Source organism: Pavona decussata, unplaced genomic scaffold (assembly GCF_977016875.1).
Source record: "Pavona decussata unplaced genomic scaffold, jaPavDecu1.1 SCAFFOLD_128, whole genome shotgun sequence".
NCBI lineage: Eukaryota > Metazoa > Cnidaria > Anthozoa > Scleractinia > Agariciidae > Pavona > Pavona decussata.
In genome coordinates, this window is record NW_028145542.1 from 2,660,841 (window position 1) to 2,680,555 (window position 19,715).

At 39.9% G+C, this 19,715-nt stretch overlaps 2 protein-coding genes across 3 annotated transcripts in view; one reads left to right on the forward strand and one right to left on the reverse strand.

Moving 5' to 3' along the window:
* LOC146468962 (uncharacterized) overlaps positions 1 to 8,754 on the forward strand; it is a 35,261-nt gene extending 26,507 nt beyond the window's left edge. Inside the window, exons 19-29 of one of the 2 annotated variants that reach the window (XM_085123992.1) lie at positions 156 to 253; positions 1,121 to 1,184; positions 1,402 to 1,645; positions 2,202 to 2,399; positions 2,871 to 3,395; positions 4,296 to 4,427; positions 6,173 to 6,284; positions 6,660 to 6,730; positions 7,153 to 7,293; positions 7,980 to 8,204; positions 8,517 to 8,754. In XM_085123992.1, the coding sequence (XP_084980118.1) occupies positions 156 to 253; positions 1,121 to 1,184; positions 1,402 to 1,645; positions 2,202 to 2,399; positions 2,871 to 3,395; positions 4,296 to 4,427; positions 6,173 to 6,284; positions 6,660 to 6,730; positions 7,153 to 7,293; positions 7,980 to 8,204; positions 8,517 to 8,581 (1,875 nt within the window). In that variant the 3' untranslated portion in view covers positions 8,582 to 8,754. The remainder of the gene's footprint in view (positions 1 to 155; positions 254 to 1,120; positions 1,185 to 1,401; positions 1,646 to 2,201; positions 2,400 to 2,870; positions 3,396 to 4,295; positions 4,428 to 6,172; positions 6,285 to 6,659; positions 6,731 to 7,152; positions 7,294 to 7,979; positions 8,205 to 8,516) is intronic. The other variant, XM_085123993.1, reaches the window with a different exon arrangement.
* Positions 8,755 to 12,071: 3,317 nt separating this feature from the next.
* On the reverse strand, positions 12,072 to 19,650 carry LOC146468963 (uncharacterized). The gene is made up of 10 exons (XM_085124106.1): positions 19,615 to 19,650; positions 19,465 to 19,514; positions 17,848 to 17,926; positions 17,320 to 17,359; positions 16,755 to 16,824; positions 15,907 to 15,977; positions 14,989 to 15,022; positions 14,364 to 14,480; positions 13,213 to 13,291; positions 12,072 to 12,659 (listed from the first exon to the last, which is right to left on the reverse strand). The coding sequence occupies exons 3-10, from the start codon at positions 17,862 to 17,864 to the stop codon at positions 12,446 to 12,448; spliced, it is 642 nt and encodes a 213-aa protein (XP_084980232.1). The 5' UTR covers positions 17,865 to 17,926; positions 19,465 to 19,514; positions 19,615 to 19,650; the 3' UTR covers positions 12,072 to 12,445.
* Between the last annotated feature and the right edge of the window lie 65 nt (positions 19,651 to 19,715).

Here is a 19,715-nt window from a genome sequence, read left to right on the forward strand (position 1 = left end):
AGAAACCATACTTGTGATTCATTTAACTTATAGAGTTTCAGAAATCCATCCCCAGGAAATAGATCTTCAAACTTATTCTGGTAGAAAAAAATTATAAATTAGTTAACGAAAGTTTACAGATAAAAACCGTGTTTTTTCCTCGATTTGTTCTCCAGGGAAATGAAGGCTACTTGAACACAGCCAATGATACACTGATTCTGAGGTTTCAAGTCAGACCTCCAACTTTCTACCAAAAGTGTAGGGATCAACAGTGGTAAGATTTTGTTCTCCTACGACTTAAGGACGGTAACTTCTAATACAGAAGTGTTTTTCGCAGTTTATGGCTATGCGGGAATAGTAGATCTTACAGCAGAGGCTACCTGAATCCAAATAGAAAATTGGGGGTACCGGTTCATTTTGTTAGAGATATTTAAGCAACAATAATTCTAAAAAGCTGTAAAATACAAAGCAACGTTTTGGCTTTTTTGTGCAAATTGAGTCTCACTTACCTCTGCAAAAAAAGACATGGCTACCCCCAATTTTCTTTTTGGATACCAATAACCCTCGCTAAGATGTTCTTTTCCCGCATAGTTTTAAACCGCGCAAAAGTATTTCTGTATTAGTAGGCCCCACCCATAGGAAACCCGACTTTCTTGGACCATCCCGTGATGTGCAGAACGTATGTACAGTACCAAAAAGAGGTACCATCCTTAAGGAAGTTTTGAAGTAGCATCACAACGTGAATGTAAACGTTTTAAAGACTCCCTCCTGGTAAGAAGGTGCACCCTTTTTTAAATCCATCTAGTAGTCAGAGAGATCGAATTCAATCCGGGGACATCCTCCCTCCAGTTACAAGACAGTCCTTTTCAAAGCATTTGATAACAAGTCCGGTGCCTTAACTACTAGGTGACCATTTTGCTTGGGTTAAGTTATTTTTTGCTTAGTCACGTTATCATTGTGCTATATCTCCCAAGCTACATGCATAAATGGGTCCATGAGGATTAAATTATGCTAGTGGTGGGGAGTTGGGGGGGGGGGGGGGGGCGACACTTGTGATGGACTAGGATCCTATCTAGTAGGAAAACAAGAACAATACACCATAAATGCACTTACCTTAAGTTTGTTATCGTTTCTGTAATAGGTATATCAATCAACTCGAGGTTGGTCAAACTCAGTATGTGCAACAGATCAATGACTTAAAAGAGGTAAGATACAGACATCAGCTGGCCAATCTAATCAATCAAAATAGCGATCATTACACATTATCAGCTAAATGAAAAAAAACTGTCACCTGGAGAGAGGTTTTTTTCTCCTTGTTTCTTATCAAATGAGAACAAGAAGATGACAGAAACTATTACATCCTTTGGCAGGCCTGAAAGTCGGTAGACTAAAATTGACTTACTCTCTTTACTTGTCAAACAGCGACTTGCTATTGAATTGTCCAGAAATCACCCACCCACTGCAGCAGCGGCAGCGGCAGCCGCTGGGAATGTATCAGACATGAGTCATGTGTCACTTCTGGAACAGTCTTTAGACAGTATGGACGATGACAATGATCATATGGTTACCAAGCAACAAGGTGATTCACAGGCAGTGACACGACAAGTGCAGTCAATCAGGCCACGTGCTACAATACACACCGCATTGGATGTAGAAACTGCGTCAGGTACGTTTTGTTTTAAAACGTACTCTTGTTTGACCATTGGATTGGACTTCAGTTTCCCAATGAACTATCCCTACCTTCTTGTATCAAAGTATTCACTCACGTCTCGTGTTCTCACTCTCAGCATATTAGGTGCAAGCCGAAGGTGAATTCGGAGCAAGCTTAAGTTTAGGTTTTCAAGCATTTTCCAAGAACAATCTGTAGCTATCATGCTTTATGATTCAGACTTCTGATTTGTCTGAATTTATTCAATTATTATTGTGCATTATTGAAACCTGCCATGTCTAGTCATGCTAACATCCAACCCATCAGGATTACGCATTTTTTTTTTTTGCGAACTGACCATGAAGGAAAACAAGTTGTGCCTTTCCAAATTTGCCTTTCTTTTTGTCTTATCACTGCACTTATGTCCAGAAATGTACGCAATTTCGAATTTGCAATTTTGACGAAATCTTGCAACAGAGTTGAAGATTTTGGCGGATTTGGCAACTGCCACGAAGTTGGCGAAATTTCGTCAAATTACCAAGAGATGTGTGTACAAATGCAATCTGATTGACAGGTCCCAGTCTGCCCGCATCAGAGGAAGGAGAGGAGGTGGTGGATGGAGACACGAACGAAGAGGATGATAATGGTGACGAGGAGGAAGAGAATGAGGAGGAGAGTGGTGCAGACAGCGGGGAAGAGGAAGTACAGGGGAGGGGTGAGGCTGAAGAGGACATGTCAGAACCAGAAGGAGTTGAGGAGGACTCATTAAGAGGTATACAATACTTAACAATAATGGACACGCTCGTTGGCAAATTGATTTGATAGATAACTTCCACGAGGATGAAAAAGGTTTCCACTATGGACAAGGGCTAAGAATGATAAATGGGCAAACTCATTATTCTGACGAAGTGTTACCACATATAATGATATTTATGAGCCATGTCTGACTGGGAATTGACATCCGCCCAGACCTGGTAATTGGCACCTTTCAAAAACTTTCACTATCAATGATTTTGACACGCTCTAAGCAAACATTTGTAACTTAACTTCAAAATCTTTCAGTGAGTTCCGGAAAATAGGGCCATTCTTACGAGAGAAATTCAACAAAACCCTTGACCTAAATTTCATTTTTCGACGCATTTTTTGCGTACGTTTGCGACTTAGCTAAGCTTCAACGTGTTTAACCCGCGGCTTGTTACTCTTTTGTAAATGGTTCCAATGTGTCATTCCTTGGCTGTTTCAGATGAGACTCTTGAAGAGGAGACTCTGGGCGATCTTTTGCCCTGCTCTGATGGTCCCCAGGAGGAAGAGCCAGCCCAGCCTGACCAGGATGCCTGGAGTGTGGAGGATGTGCAGCTGGAATTTTTTGACATCAACTGCATGCCTGAGCAGCGGGGGGAAGAGGTGGAACGAAAACCAGAGGTACCGTCTGCTCCACAGGGAGGCTGTCTTAACTGCCTTCCCACCAATCAAGGGCCAGTTATTGATGCAGAGGAGAGGGCACTGCTCAATCTACTCAAGTTTGACAACAGGGGGCCGCGAGGCTCTCGTTGGAATGCCTCTGGGGTGTCCAGGAGATACGTTACACTGGTGGAATGGCCCAAGCGGAGGGATGAAGATAAGGCGGACAAGCATAAAGACCGATCTAAAAATAGAGCACGTATGGAGAAAACTAGCAGTATGCTGGAGAGACTGCAGAGTTGTTTAAACCGTGTAGAGGCTCACAAGGCAGCCACGGCGTCTCTGGACAGTGCCAAAGCATTAGAAGGTAAACTGTAGTTACTTGATTTACTCGCTTCTTCAAACTTTTCAGCTCCTTGTCAGTGAAGCATAAGTCCGAAATATGCCTCACTGCAGGGTCACAAAGTAATCATTTGCTTGTTTTTTGTAGTCACGGCCTTATAAAACCAACATGTTTTCGTTAATTGAATAAAGAACACGAGTAAGCTCAAACCTGATCACACTTCAAACCTCCTCCCAGTTGATAGTTCCTGAAAAGTTTTAAGTACGTCGTATGAGATGCACCAGTAGGCTTCTTTGCTTAGTAAAGCTTAAATTGGAAAATTGCTATCTTACAACGCCTGCATTGTCGAGTTTCACAATCCGGTTTAGTTTCATTTGTACGAATTTTAGGAAAAATATTCTTCCAGAACTCTCGGGTTGTGCTCAAATAATTGCTTCAGATGTTACTTTATGACTAAGAAACCTGCAAATTCATAATATCTTACTTTATTCGATCTGAATGATTAAGCCTGATCCAGGCACTCTGATGGTGGAGAGCGAGGGAAATATGGTGAGCGCTAGCCTGCAGAACAGGCGTTATTTATTTATTTATTTTTTTTTTGCGTTTTTTCAGACGAGCGGAGGCAAGTGCGCGGTGAGCTCGGAGCGCGAATTACACGGGACGGGAGGCGCGCGTTATTGTCTTTTGCGTCCCTCCCGTCGCGCGTGACTCGCGCTCCACGCTCGCCTCGTTCTTGCCTCCGCTCGCCTGAAAAACGCAAAAAAATTTATAAATAAATAGTTAACGCCTGTTCTACACGCTAGGTGAGTTCTGGTTGGCAGTAGGCGCGAAAGAGGACTTGTCACTTGCGTAGTGTCTTTTCATTGCGACTCGCACCCTGTGGTTTTCTGTGTATTTGACAAGCGGGTTTTTTTTTGTATGTAGAATCTCTGTCGAATGGCGGCCAAGTCAAGATGCCAAGATCAGGTAACGTAAGGCCTCAACGCAGAGGTGCCTCGCTTCCAAGCCTGGATACCAGTGATCCTGGAAAAAATCGAACATCTCCCAAGAAAACAGGTATTACTTACTTGGTGTTTGGTAGCGTTGCTTCTGTGCCTGTGTATGTAGATCTTTTGCTGGTAATGGCCTACTTGTTTTCAGTTACATACACCACGAGGATAAAGCAACACGTCTTACATACAGTGGAGCTCGATTTAACGAACCTCTTTATAACGAAGTCCTCGGTGAAACGAACGATATTCTCCAGCCCGGCCTTTTAAAATGTATGGAACAGAACCGCGATATAACGAACCAAATTCCCTAGTCCCTTGGGACTTTTTAAAATCGAGGTTACACTATAACACCGTGGAAAAGCACCATTTTATCATGCAAAAGATCCACACAGTAACGTCAGCAAGTTCAGCAGTTAAAAAGAAAGTCCCATAATATTGCGGTGCTAGCCACATACACTAAGCAACTGAGCTCTCAAGTCAAATAAGCCAAGTAGGAGCTGATCAATTGTGAGTTTATATTGCCTCTGTAATGAAGCTTATCAGAGAGCGAGTAAGCTTTTGTGGTCAGTAAATGAATTTGAATCAAACTTTTTACCGGTATGGTAAGGTCATGGGTTGGAACAAAGTTTCAGCGAAATTTGTGGGAAAAAAATCATGTCTTGTAATTGTTGCTCAAGTTGCTAACTTCACTGCAGTGAATCGTTTTCTCTCATGACCCATTTAATCAGCAATTCAGATATATCATATATCGTATATTAGACAGATTTAGCATCGCGTTTTTTGCAAACGGCAAATCTCAGTTTCTCTAGGTTCAAACTGAAATAATAAGGACCTCGACTACGAATTTGAGTACGAGTACTACTTTTCGAATCTAGTTCGCGTGGCTTAGATAACCGCTTGTCATACCAATCTTGTTTCTAGGGTCTCCTTATCTGCTGGTAAACAACGGGAAGGAGTGAGAGTTCTGGGGATGTGACTGATTTGAATTTGAAAGTCGTACTCGTACTCAATCACATCTTGCACTCGTTCTCTGATCTAAAAGTCTCTAATATATACATGGGAACAGTCAGAGTGCAAATGATTCTTGCATTTGTTGCTAACGCGAAACTACAAAACTTCACTTAGTAACAGAAAACAGCGCCCGGTTAACGAAGGACAATAATTGTGACTTTGCCATTTTAGAGATTTGTTTGAATATTTTCAGTCCGTGACACAGGCATACTCGGAAAAGAAACATCCGAGTGCTCCTATTAGGAGTCGAACCTTAGACCTTCTTATTACTAGTTCGGATGCTTTACCACTGAGCTACACGAGACTCGTGGGAGCTAAGGCCATTAAACTAGGTTCATGGGACAAATATCCTGCATACTGCTACTACTACCCTTTTCTTGCCGTTTGTCGTGAACGTTAAGGCCCGTTTAAACGGTTTCAATATTTGCTTCAACATGCGTTCAACACTTTGTTGAACCAAATGTTGGGGGAGTTTGAACAGGTCGTTCAACATTGTTGAAAGTATAAAAAATGTTGAAAGCGTGTTGAATCAAATTTAAATTGGTTTAAACTTTCATTCAACATCCATTCAGCATTTCCTTTGTTCTCGAAAATGTTGAATGGTGTTGAAGCCGTTCGAACACTGCGTTCATTCAACATTTGCCCAACATCCGTTCAACTTTTGTTGAGCGAGTGTTGGTCAAATGTTGAAACCGTTTACACGGGCCATTAACTGTTTAGCGACGTGATAAAGTTTGCATTTTCTTACGTCATTAGTTATAGTACTATGTTTGGTGACGTGCTTCATGTTGTTCGCAGGGAGTGGTGCAGCTTGTAGCATGCCTCCTGATCATGATGTTGGGCGTGGCAGTCCTGAACCAGACCTGTCAGCACCTCATCACTTACCAGAAATGGACACAGATACTGCACGGTATAACAAAATTGTGTTTAAACATAAAAGGAGGTTTAATTATGATCATGGTATTAATGTACCATTACTACTTGACTATGGCGTTCAGTTTAGCAGTTGAAAAGGGTTATGATCTAATATTTCATAACATGCATGTAATCCTTCACTAGCACTGACGAAACCACGAGAAAGCAAAAAATTGGCCTAGAAGAAAATTTCAACTTGTACCGTATTGTAAATTAAATCTATAGAATTGTTAAAGAGACTGCTTTCTTCACGTCATTTGGGGCCTGTCCATGGACTGTTATCATTATCACTGATTAGTTGGTATTCCTGTGCATGTAAACCTGGTTGCCTTGTCTGTGCACAAGTCAGTTCTGTGAATTTTGTTTTCAGCTGTCGGTCCAAGGATACCAAACGAAAGGTGCACAGAACCAACACCAGCCCCGCCTCAGTTGGAAGTGAAGGTACTTCATTGGACTGATTTCCATGCTGTTACTTTTTTTTACTTGATTCACTTGATATCATCAGCCAGCATTTGTTGTCGGCTGGGTGACAGAGCCGAGTGTATTGTGAAGTTGTTTTCTTTCCGAGAGCAGGAGACGGAACGCTCATGAAGGGATGGAGCACCGAACAGTTTTTTTGTTCCTTCTCCCCGAGAAACATTTTGGATATGTTTGGGCACTGTGATTTTCAAAAACATTGTATTTAATTCTCGAGCACAATGGTGGGTTCGCTTAGCTGTGAACATTGTTGCGTGTTTAATTCCTCAGAGTTTTCGAGACATAAAGTTAGTTTTTGTTTATCTTACTAAAACCTTAGAGTTCTTTGCGTAAACTGGTGGAATTGTATTTCGCATCGATTTATCTTTTCATTTTTACCTTTGTAGGTCTTCAGTTAAGTTCTCAATTGCTGTCAGATCTGAAACGCGCCTCGACCATAAATAAAACTTACAGAATGAGATACTCTGCTACGGAAGAAGAACTTCTACAGTCGCTAAGCAACGCTTCTCAGCATGTCCCTGCACAAGGTATTTGTAATTGGATGTGGCATGTCAATCATTCATGGCGGCTGGGTCGGGTGGCTGGGGTGAGATTGTTGTAAGTACTTTTATATCCTGCCATCTGATCCCATCCCTAACAGGCAAAGCACATTTGAATGTTTGTAATAAAATGCGTGCTCATCAACACTCATCAACAGTTTTCCTTCACTGGGGAGGTAATTTAATAACAAAACTGTTTCATTATTATGAATAAACTATGAAAAACACGTGGCTTTCTAGCCTATTACTTTTTATCTATCTAACGTCCTTGAGCCATATAACTATCAGTTTAATTGGGGAGGCTGAATCAGGCATAAGCTTTCTAGTTTCTTTTCGGTCTCCTCGCCACTTTTTCTGTGTAATTTAATTTAAATTATTTTATTGTGTCTTCTTTGTAATTTGTTTTGTGTGGCAAAATAATTTCAAAAACTAATTTTTAGCTTTCTGTTGATAGAAAACGTTTTTGTGTTTTTAGAAATGACACCAAATTCTCTCCGTGATTCTTACGGTCAACACTTTCACATCATTTATACCCAGTCACACTTAGTTTGTATCTATTCACGAGCTTGAGCTAACAGCTTATCCATACTTACACACATGTAAAGTTACCGATACCCTTAGCCAATCAGGTTTTAAACATTTCTCAGTCAGTAATCGTACGTTCTCGATTTTAGTCAGCTGCAAAGTGGATTCCGTGACAGTGGATGACGTGATTCCTGCCTTCAGTTCATTACCCGGCTCAGCTGGAGATGAGTATCACTTGGTACACATCAGCCCTGACGAACTCAGCGACAACTCATCCACTACACCTCCCCCCACGGTAATGACCAGAAAGAGAAACTCGCCCACTGTGAACAACAGCGGCAGGGAATCTGAGAACAGCGACACAGGGAGCCCAAGTAGGTGAACATTTCATTGTTTCACTCTGAAGCAAAAATCGAACCTTCAGCTTTATTTTGTGTACACGTATAGACGACAGTGAGGTGTAGAAAGCATTTTTTTTTTTTTTTTTTTTTTAAGGTTAAAAGATTTTCATAAACTTCAAGATTTTGAGAGGAGTTGGTTATTTCTGCAAATTGGAACAAGAATTGAGTTGTTTTGTTATCTTAGTTCGCGGCATATTTTAGCTTGCAGCTGGTTAGAAGAATCCACTTCCACGCAAATCTGACCTGTTCACAACCATCAAAACATCACCTTTGCTTGTTTCGTAGGTAGCTCCAGTCCTCCGCTGAATGACAGCGGCACAGAGCAGGACAGAGGAGTTGCTGATAATTAATGCAAGCCATGGATAACTTATGACATAATTATTGTTATGATGTACATAATTATCATGACCGATAATGAAGATAGGTATAATATATTTATTAGTGATCTTTGTATAGTTGCGTTCCAGTAATGTATGATAATTCTATGAAGTTGCTCTCGATAAACAGTGACGTGGCTTAAAGCAGCTCAGTGACTTATGTTTTTTTCCCGTCTATCTTCTTCTCACAAGCTTAAGAATTACAAACTAAAAATTTAGAAAAGGCGTTGTACGGTCACGAAGAACTGACCTTAGATGGGATGTTTTTTTTGTTTCTTAGTTTGCTGTCAGCCAACATTAATGCCCTCAATACTTAACTTGTTTCCGAGAGCTTAATACGAAGAGCCGATTATTCAGTTCAGCGAAGTTTAGACGAGCTTTGATGCATGTTAATGATCGGACCACAAGGATAGTTAGCGTTATACCTTACAGTATATCTCATATCTGATTGGTTATCCCTCGTGACAAATAACATCCCACAAGTAATTCGTGGTGTAGAGCCTTGTCTGATTCTCACCGTAACAAAGTTGTGGCGTAAACCGTCCTTAAAGGGACTATGTCAGCTGGGCACATGCGCAATAGAGTCAACTCGTCACGGGATTTTTGCTTTTCGGCCATTGCAAAAGCTTTCAAGAATATCACAACAAGCAGTTTCTGTAATTACTAAACAACGTTTGTGAATAAAATTCAGCTGACTTTCCGAAGATCAATGCGATTCGAACAGATGAAACAGCTTCCTGAATAGCCCTTTTCACGGTTAACTCTGCTCATTTGAATTACAATGAAATCTAGCATGTATGTGAGGCAATTTCGGGCTATTTTGTAGTTTTAGCGCGAAACTGCCTCACATCCACGTTGGATAACATTGTAATGCAAATGAGAAAAATAAACCGTGAAAAGGGCTATTCTCCGACGGTATTTGAAAAACTTGGGCTAACGATTTCAAAGGGCTACTCATCAACGCGCGCATGCGCCTGGGGTGAAATAGTCCCTTTTTGCTGCAACACGATTAGATGTTGATTATTCGCTCGGTATTACGTCTTTGTACTCGCTTTAGCTCTTCCTTTCGTCCCAAAGGTGTCTTTGTAAAAGTCCGATTTCACGTATTTGTTTTTCTGTTTTTTGAAACCATTTACCCGGCATGACAGGCCCTAGAAAGCCGGAGGGAACGGGAGAATCGGGCGTGCGTGCGCGTGCGAGGGAAACGCGGAGGAAAGAAAAGGGCGCTCTAATCTTCTACCCAGATCTTCTCACTTTTGGGGGAGACAAGAACATCTGACAAGATTAGCGCGCTTCCGCGTCCGATTTCACTCTCCTCAGGCTTCCCCTTTGTAGCGCCTGCCATGAAAGTACAACAGGATTCCTAGACAGGAGAATATGCTAACTAGCATTTCACACCTGGGAAAAGTGTTGAATTTTTCCCAAGTTTCGAATGTCATGATAATCACGTTTCCTTTTGCTCCTGCGCATGCAGTACCGTGAGTCTGGGAATATAGTTTGAGATGCCCGTCATATTTTGTTTGTATAGATAGCTTGGCATCCGTCTCTGTAATAATGTGAATCATAAGAAGAGTATATTTTGAGAGTTGATATTGATTCCAGCTTATCAAAAAGATAATAAACGTAAATTCAAGTTCAGTTGTGTTGTTGAGTTGTATGTGTAATAAGGGTGGGGAAAATCCGGGTTCATTTGTCAATCAACAATGAACAAGACAGAAGCAGCACTGGCTGCGATCACGCCAACGCTTTGAACTATAGACTAGTTTAATTCTGGTCAGCATTCAGTTACATGAGTTCACACCAGAAACCCATACGGGGTTATGGGTTTCTGTTCACACTTAAAGAGGCAGTGTCACTTTGAGTGGCCAAAAAACGTATTTGAATCGATGGAGTCGTTAAAATAATGATTCAGTTTTGTTAACAATAATCCTACTAGTGCACAGAAACTAGTATGAATTATGTCTGGCTAGTTATGGCTAGGATGGAAGAGGATTGCAACTTGAAAAAATTGGCCAAGTTTTTCAAGTTCTTCCTGTGTATTTTAAAGAAGTCGCTAAAAACTGATTATAGTTAATTCTTCCTTGGAGGAATCCCTTTATTTTCTTCCCGGTGTTCTAAAAGCAATTTCATGTTAGCAAGTGTTTTTTTGTCAAATATTTGAGCAGTTTTTGACCAAAATACAGCAAATTGCCGTGACCGTGCCCCTTTAACTGTAGTTAGTGACAACAAAGTGGTGATCAAAGATGTTGGATGCGGCCAAGGTACGTCTGACTGATCATTTATTATAACTTCGCACGAAACGGCCGGCGTCAAATATTAACGCATAAGCTAAAACCGGTTCTCTACCGATACCTTGCTGGATAAATAATTGGTAAAATTGAATCAAATTGGGAAACATCAACAACTGTCGACCCGTTAGCCTTGTCGCTGAGTGGCTGGTACTATATACTAGGCCCAGTGTACCCAGAGTCCTCTGGCTTTTTGGTCAGCGGGTGGTCCTGGCCAAAGAGCCTGAGGACTCTGGGTCCTGGGTACGAGATTTGGCTAACGGCAGCAAGACATCACTTCGCGGAAGCCTTTCACCCGATTGAAAACTTACGTTTTTATGGAAACATTTTCAAAGAAATCTATGTAGGAAGATGAGAAGAGAGATGTTAAGGTTACCCGGGACCTTCAGAGGTGTCTCGGGTCCAAGCAGTGTAGCGCGTCCGGCGGTTTAAACTGTAGATACCCAAACCCCTATATCAAATTAAAGCTTATAGAGCTGGCTATCAAACTATACCAAGAATTTTGAAATAAAATGAATTGTCGAATTTTTCACGACCTCTAAATGCGAGGGTCCGAATCACCTTTCGAAAGCTACAAGTCAAAGCGAATTTTGTTTTTCGCTAATTTAATTTGCTCCTCAGTTTCCGGACCCAAAGCGCTAAAAAAACGTGTCTGCGTTTTGGCATATCCAATTCCAGTGAAAAGTTACAGAACATTTTCGAAATAGGTTTTAAAAAATGTGGAGTTATCATACGAAAATCGCTCATGGAGAAAAAATATTTCGAAATAAAAAATTCGCAGACACGCTTTTGTTGTTTATATGTTAAACTAGCTACTGTCCAAATTTGAAGGCAAACGAACAAATTCCTTTGGAGTTTTAGCTCTTTGAAGTGGCTCCTCCAAGTGAAAAAAATTTATTCTAGAAAACAGCGCTAAAAATTCGGCAATTCATTTTATTTCAAAATTCTTGGTTTAGTTGGATAGCCAGCTCTATAAGCTTTCATTTGATATAAGGGTTCAGGTTTCTACAGTTTAAACCGGACGCGCTACATCGCTTGGACGCGAGACACCTCTGAAGACACCTCTGAAGGTACCGGGTAGCCTTAAAGGTTCGAATTGATCGGAGCATTGGGAGCAGGGTTTGACTAGTGTTAAATGCGTCTAATGGAAACGTCTATGCACTATGTTATCTCAGTTAAACGGAAGTCAAACACAAATTTTATTATTGTCATTTCTTTTCCCGACATTGATCCTTTAAAATATCTACATTATTAAACAATCCCTCAGAAGTAATAGCGAGGATAATTAATTTTTCAGCTTGAGAAAATTTGAATGCAGCCAGGTAGCAAACAACAGAGTGCGCACAAGTGCTCTTTTAGTCCCTCCAAATTTTCCCTGCAAAAGGCAAAGTTCCTTTGCTTCCCACAACTTAATTGGCTGAAACATGCATTCTCCTTCTTGTCTCAAAACCTCCGTGGAAAACCAAAGTCGTTCCAGAAAAATCCAGCAGACACTCCAGCTAAGTCACAGTAAACTGCAGATATACCGTTAGTTGTGTTCTCGCGTAAATCATTTGTTCTTAAAGAAGGAGGAAAGTTCCCTGTGCATTGGTAATCTAAAGTGCACCCATTGATCCATGTCTGCCACCCTCCATGATAGCGGATACTGTTTTCTAATCAGCTTCTCCATGCTGAATGGAGATTCAAACAGCCACAGGTGATGACACACAACTGTGTTCAGTGAGCCTTGCACCAAACCGCCATCACTTCCTGTAATGTAAAACCTGCACAAAGAATAAGTGAACAGTAAGTGCACATTCCTTTAATTGTGGAACTTGATTTAGTTATATATTGATTTATCTCGATTTCTGGGGTCGGATTCTCGAAACTTTCCTGTACGGCCACCAAACGATCTGTTCTTGTCAGGTGCCTCTGATATAAGCTTGCACGCGAACCTACTGCTACTACTCTTGTAGACCTGTATATAAACTTACGCGAGTTTAGCGTGCAACTCCTATAGCTAGTACTACCGTGATAAAAAAAAATTGTGCGTACAACTTTGCTTGTAACAATTCAAATAAATAAAAAATTCACTACATATAATGAAGAATTTTGTGCGAAGAACTCTTCGCCGTGACAGAATATAAACAGCATAGGAATATATACTTGTAGGTGAGCACTATAGAACACGTTTGAATGAAACACACGGCATTTATTACATGCTTTACGCTGTCATCAGTCTTGTCCAACCTTTTGTTTACGAACAAACGTCCGCACCAAACGTGCTTGTTTGATTGCAGTACCATCGCTATGTTACATGTAAAGACAACAACTTACTTTTCCTTGGTCACAAACTTGACGCCGACTTGGAATTTTTGGACCAAATGGACGGCTGATTCCTTTGGTAGAAGGAATCCTGGAAAAAAAAATGAACATAAATTAAGGATCCGTCCGATGCTTCACAGAAAATTTTCGTCACAGACTAATCTACTAACTTCAAGTTTCAGACCCACCAAGGAATGATATCTGTTGTAAATTATCGCTCGATGCCGGCGATTCTTGCATTTTTTCCGTACATTTTTGGCTTTGGCTGCTTTAAAAAGCCCAACTTAAAATTAGCAATAAAAAACGCTCTTCAACAAGCGATACTAAAACCTTGGTTATAAACTTTTGAAACCAGGCTTTCAAACAAAGAGGTCCTAGGATTCCACCAGGAATAAAAGGCGCACATTCACAACAGTAAGTTTTTGTTTACGACGAGACTTCAGGGCAGCAGTCAGCTGGGACACGTTGTGGTGATGTTTGATACTAGCATTATGTCACCGGTTGTATATGTCCATTCTTATCCGCGTAAATGTAACAGAAAAAAGTAAAGCTGCTCTTACACGAGAAAATTTTTTCTTCTTGTTGTCTTCTTTTTGCAACATTGCGAGTGCGAAGTGTGTCGTGTGTAACAAGTATTCTGAAACCGGCTTACATCACTACAGACAATCAATGTTAGGGCCGGTATAAAATAGTCAATCCAAGATTTTGCGAGACTGCGAGACCCTTGTTTTAAAATCCCAGACCAAGATTTCATTATTTCAATAATTTTCGAGCCCGAGACTTTACTAAGCCCAAAGCTCTGAGAGCTTCTGAGTGCTGGAAAATTTTCAAGTTGATAGCGCCAAAAAGAAGGCTGCCGTTCTTCCTGCATGTGTTCATTGCTCATCGCTGCAAACAGAAATACACTGGAACCTTTCTTTTCGTGCTCGACAATTTGCGAGACTTTGAGACTCCAATACTCAAAATTCAAGACTTAAAGATGGTCCAAACTGTCACAAGCATGAGATTTCAAGACACTAACTTTAAATTGAGAGAATTCGAGACTCGGTTAATATTTTTCCAGGCTCATTATTTTCGATAGACCATTCCATACCGTCCCCTAAATTGCACTACAAATTGCAAGAATAATATTGCCTCATGTAATAGCAAGAGCTCTCACTAACCTCCTTTCTCTTTTAACCTCTCCATATCAGCTGGTTCAAGATATAACTTTTGTCCAACCACTTCCTTAACATAACAATCCTTGCTGGGTGCTATTGGACCCAGAACACTGCGAACAGCTGGAACAAACAAAACCAATTAATATTAATAATCATTTAATCAACTACACATGACACCAATAATATTTCCAAACTAGACTCAGTCCCTTTCTAAACAGTCAAGCATGCTAACTGTCATGCATTAACGTGTTTTACATAGTTTTTCGTTTTCTTTTAACACGACTCATAGGAGGACCATTTCTTGTAATGATTATGTCATCATGTTTAAATAAAGAATAAGATGACGATGATGATGATGATGATGATGATGATGATGCAGCAGAAGGAAAAAACCGAAATGGGTGAACTTTCTCCCCATTTTCTTGTTCGGTCTGGTCTCGTTGAGGTCAAATAGCTCTTACACTCAATATTATCCAAGACACCACTGCTAGCAGGGCATTTTAGTCGACATATAGTTGCCAAATATTAACTGAACATTTTAACTTTAAAATGTTAATTTCTAGCATGACTACCAGTAAATGTCAAGGAGAGAATTTCTACAGAGACAATGTAACAAAAGCATGTGTACCTGTGATGTGTAGGTTTGACACATTTAACACCTCCTAAATCCAGACAAAAATCATAAAAAAGAGATATCAATAACAGAGCATGTGTGTGGGATGAAGTCCTGTTAGAGTAGAGTGCCATACTAAATGAAATACAAATTTCCAGCAAATATCCCTTCCTCCCCAACACACACACATACACATACTTGTACATGTACATGCTTTGATAGTTACTGGAATTAATGTGGTTAAATGTAATTTAGGCAAGGTTAAAGTCAACATAATGCTGGTCGGGGGCAACCTTTGAGCTCTCTGCTGGGGGCGCCTCATGGTTTGCTTTGCATTTGCTTCCATGCTGGCCTGTAAGAAAGGTCATTTTGCCTGCTTTATTTTCAAGCTTTTTCCCTCTCCACCCTCCCTTTGGTAAGTATTCTGCCGATTGGGTTCAGTGTGATGGTGCCTTTGGTGGTGGCCGCTGGCAGGGTTGCCATGGATACCTCCTTTCCAGTGCTTGATTGCTGCCTGGCTCCACCAACCTTTTTAATTGTTGATGAGTTTAACTGCTGGGAAAGGCTCTGTCAAGCGCTTAATTGGAATTTAATGAGGGATAAGGGAGCTGTACGAATATTTTCTGGAAGAGTATATTAGGCACCAAAATATGCAAGTTGCTTTACATGATCATGCATGTACTCTGTATGTCACTTCACTCAATCACATTATTGCTGTCATAAAATGGCTCAGGGGGCTTGTTCTTCACTTTCTCAGGATAACACTCAAAATGTCAGCACTAAAATCTCTTTACAGTGGCCAAATTACTCATCAACTCTGTTGAAAAGACCAAACATTCATTTCCATAATTTCCCACTAATGGAACACCACAGTTTAGAAACTAAGTCAACCCTCTTATCTGAGACAATAACAGCATTGTTTTGTGCACTTACCAGGTGCAAGTTGAAACTGTTGTCCTGTATTGTTGCAAATGCATCTTTGAAAATTCTGTCTAATCTTGGACCTAGAATATGATTAAAATACATGCTCAAACTCATTATTCATGAACTCAAGAGAAACAAAGGAAATCTGTTCTGTGAAGGTGGTTAGGAAATGTGATTTTAATTATAATAAAATTTGGTGAATGTTTGCTTTGGATTTCTCCAAGAGTTGTAAATGGTTTGAGAAGCTATACCAAACACTCCAAACAGTGTTTCATCTGATTTCCAAACACCTCAAAGTTGGTTAAAAATCCCCAGCTGAGCATTGTTTTCCCAATCCACTTCTTGGTGTTTAGAAATGGGATGAAACACTCTTCGTCATGTCCAATCATATTTAATAGCAAAACATTGCAGTAAAGCCAAGTCAAACTGCCCTTCCAAGAAAAAGGTTTGAAGTTCAGTACTACAATTATATTGATTTTATAAGTTAATGATTCATTTCTCCATATATTGGCTGTTTGAGTATCTTTGCACACCAAAAAACTAAGGCAGCTACAAGAGAAGTCTATATTGTAGCTCTAGCTGATATAGATATGCTCATTCAGTTCACACTTGTTCAGTTTCAGTTTTTACAGGTGACACAAGTACAAATAGGAGCAAATATGCAAGCACAAGAGTCCATACAAACATCTAGAAATGCAAGTACACATGTACAACGAACAAAATGTACTGATCCTTGTGCTTGCACATGCAGTTTGAAAATAGGATGTGACTCTTGTGCTTTATGCTTGGACTTGTGTTGTCAGTGAAAACCAGGCTTAAAAGAAGTTAACATGGCTATGTATAACTAACTTGATCACCTATCAGATCACTTAGTGTCCTGTCAGGATCCATTTGAGAGACCAAACCACACACAACCATGACACAATCCTAAAACAAAATAACAAAGAACAACTCTTTTAAAACCAGTTGCAAAGAATTCTTAACCATATGATAGGGAGTCAGAGTAAAGATGTGGCTGACATTTCAGAATGATAATTATTTTGCTTTATCTATTTCCATCAGAGTTTACTAAACGAAATAGAATAGTGAAATGCCATGCATCTCAGGCAAAACAATGGAGGGTTACAAAGACATTACAGAGTGACGCGCCTTACCGTGGCAACCCAAAAAACTTTTTTTACAAGTTAGCTAATCAGAATATCTTCCTCCTTGTTCATAAAATACAAAACTACATGTTTTTTAATAATTCGTTGTTGCGTCACTTGCCTGTTGGAATTTGCAAAGAGGCATGACCGTTAATCAAATTCGCATATCCTGATTGGCTAACTCGTAAAAAAAGTTTGTTGGATAGCCACGGTAAGGCGCGTCACACTGTAAAACTTGGTAACTTGAAGCAGCTAAAAGGCTTAAACTGAGACTTACCTTCACTGTTTTAAGGAATTCCTTTGGATCTAACCGACCACTGAAATAAAAAAGAAGAGATATTAAAAGCACATGTAATAAAAAATAACCTTGCCTAATAATTATTGTTATTTTAATTTATGACTTCAGTGTTAAAGAATAGTGATTGTAAATAACAAATTATTACCTACCTGTACATGTAATTTTACAATAAAATATCAAGACCTCTACAGCAGGTTGGCTACATTTAATTTTTATTCTGTAGAGGTCAGATTGATCTTAATGAGCTTGGAGGTCCAGTTCCTGGGGGCTGACCTGGTTTCTATGGCAGCAATTTGTAGCAATGCTACTGCCTCAAGATGGGATGCTGGTCCATCAGGGTTTACCTAGTTTGATCACTGTTGCCAATTTTATGTTCAGACAATAATTATATTACGCAGTAAAAAGCTACGTCTTTTATCTAAAAAATTGCTACAATAAACAAGCTAGAGCATTAATAAAATGTTTCTATTTAATTTGCATTTTTTTGTTTATAGGTGTATCACTTACTCAGGAACCATCTTCATTTTTCTGTAGAGCAGAGCAGATCCACATAACCGGTGAAGAAGAGGGTCCTTAGGATAAACATCTGGAGAAAGTAAACATACAGAGAGAGGTTAATTAGTGTGTGAGAACGGTAACAAGGAACACTTAACTAAAGTAATTACCAGTAAGTTTGCAGGTAAAAGTTGTGTAAATATTCATTTTGAAAACTATATTTTAAACAACAATAACTTACACGAGTTCACTGAAAGGAAAATTTGCTCACGTCTTCCTGTTCAACTGATTTTATACATGAGACTGAACCAAGTCAAGCAAAGCATTGTTGGGATACAATACCATGCAAGACAGAAGACTGGGGATAGTATAGCTGTGACGTCAATACAGGATCACTTGTTTCAAGGTTTCTCTGTTTCTCAGTAGTTTTTTGTGTGCAGAGGAAGAAAACTGTGTGGATGAAATTATGACTGGGAATGATGAATGCCCACAACTAATTATATAAACTAGTAGTAATCGAAGATTATAGTGCGTCGACTTAGGCCCTTAGGCACCCTACTGGGTTGCATTAATCATGTTAAGATTACAGGAACCTGTAAGTATAGTTGCAAAACATTAGGTTATTGTCTGGGAACAATTGTCAACAGCCGTTAGAAACGTTTTATGCTACCAGTCCCAGGTGTTTATAGGGCATCCTACCAAGGATGCGGCGGATATTTCAGAAAGAAAAGGATCTTACCTTATCTTGTACTTTTCGTTTTGTACTTTTCGCAGCGAAACCACGAGGAACAGTACGAAATGCGCGCGGACGTTAAGATACTATTGTGACGTTTTTATAATGAACAGTGAAAGAAAAGTTCCTTGGAGATGCATGACATGACCACACTGAAGAAACGTCATGTTTTTTAAAACCATTTTTGACACCTTTTGATATTTATTTTTATAACAATCAGATCTGATACACAAACTCTTTTCTCAATTTCTCACACTTAGTAACATGCATGTGCACAGAGGTAGGTTCTAACATGTTCTAAGTACGAAAAGCGGTTTTCTCCACACTGAGAAAAGGGCTATATACCCGAAACGCGCGCGCGCGTGTGTATGTGTGTGTGTTTTTTTTTTTTTTTCAAAACATTTTTAATATCTATTTTTATATCAATCTTATCCGATATACAACCTCTTTTCTTGATTACTCGTGCTAAGGAACATTTACAGTGGTAGGCTGCTGCCGCTGAACATTTACAGCGGTAGGCACTGGGCACGAAACGCGCTGGGCATGATGGACTGTCATATTTATTATGCTATTGTGACGGTGCGATTTTGCACCGACATATTTTCTCCATTTTTTGCGCTAAGGAACACGCGCGCTGGGCATGATGGACAGTATTGGGACGACTCGATTAGGAAGCGTCTCCTTCGTCGACGCAACAACTGAGGAACAGAGAAACCAAGAAAGTAGAGATCCCATATTGATGTCACAGGCATGCTACCCCCAGTCTCATCTTGCATCCAATTTGCATGGTATTCTACTTTCATACGCTTAAAATGCAGGGAAGAAAAATTGACCTAAAAAAATAGATTTTGATACGAGAACAACATGAAGATTTGATCAAGTAAAAAAAATGTTACCTGTGATATTTTGAGTCCAAGGAAACGACACTTTGATTGCAAAATGTCGACTGAAACACACCACAGGATACAAGAACGTTTTTAGCACGGTACGCATATTAGAATTGATATTTCCTGAAAATTTCGTTTCAAATAAACATTTTCGCTTACATTTTGACAAAGCACTGGAGGTCGCCATCTTTGTTATTGTCGCAGTTCTGAGAAAGACTGAAATCCAGTGACGTAAATGTGCGATATCTCTGTGGGGGTGG

What these genes read in the sequence shown, in the direction of transcription:
- LOC146468963 (XM_085124106.1), bottom strand. An exon ending in AATTCCTTAAAACAGTGAAG is followed by an intron (nt 16,825 to 17,319) that starts GTAAGTCTCAGT and finishes ATTTTGTTTTAG; the next exon opens with GATTGTGTCATGGTTGTGTG. An exon ending in GTCAAACCTACACATCACAG is followed by an intron (nt 14,481 to 14,988) that starts GTACACATGCTT and finishes TGTTTGTTCCAG; the next exon opens with CTGTTCGCAGTGTTCTGGGT.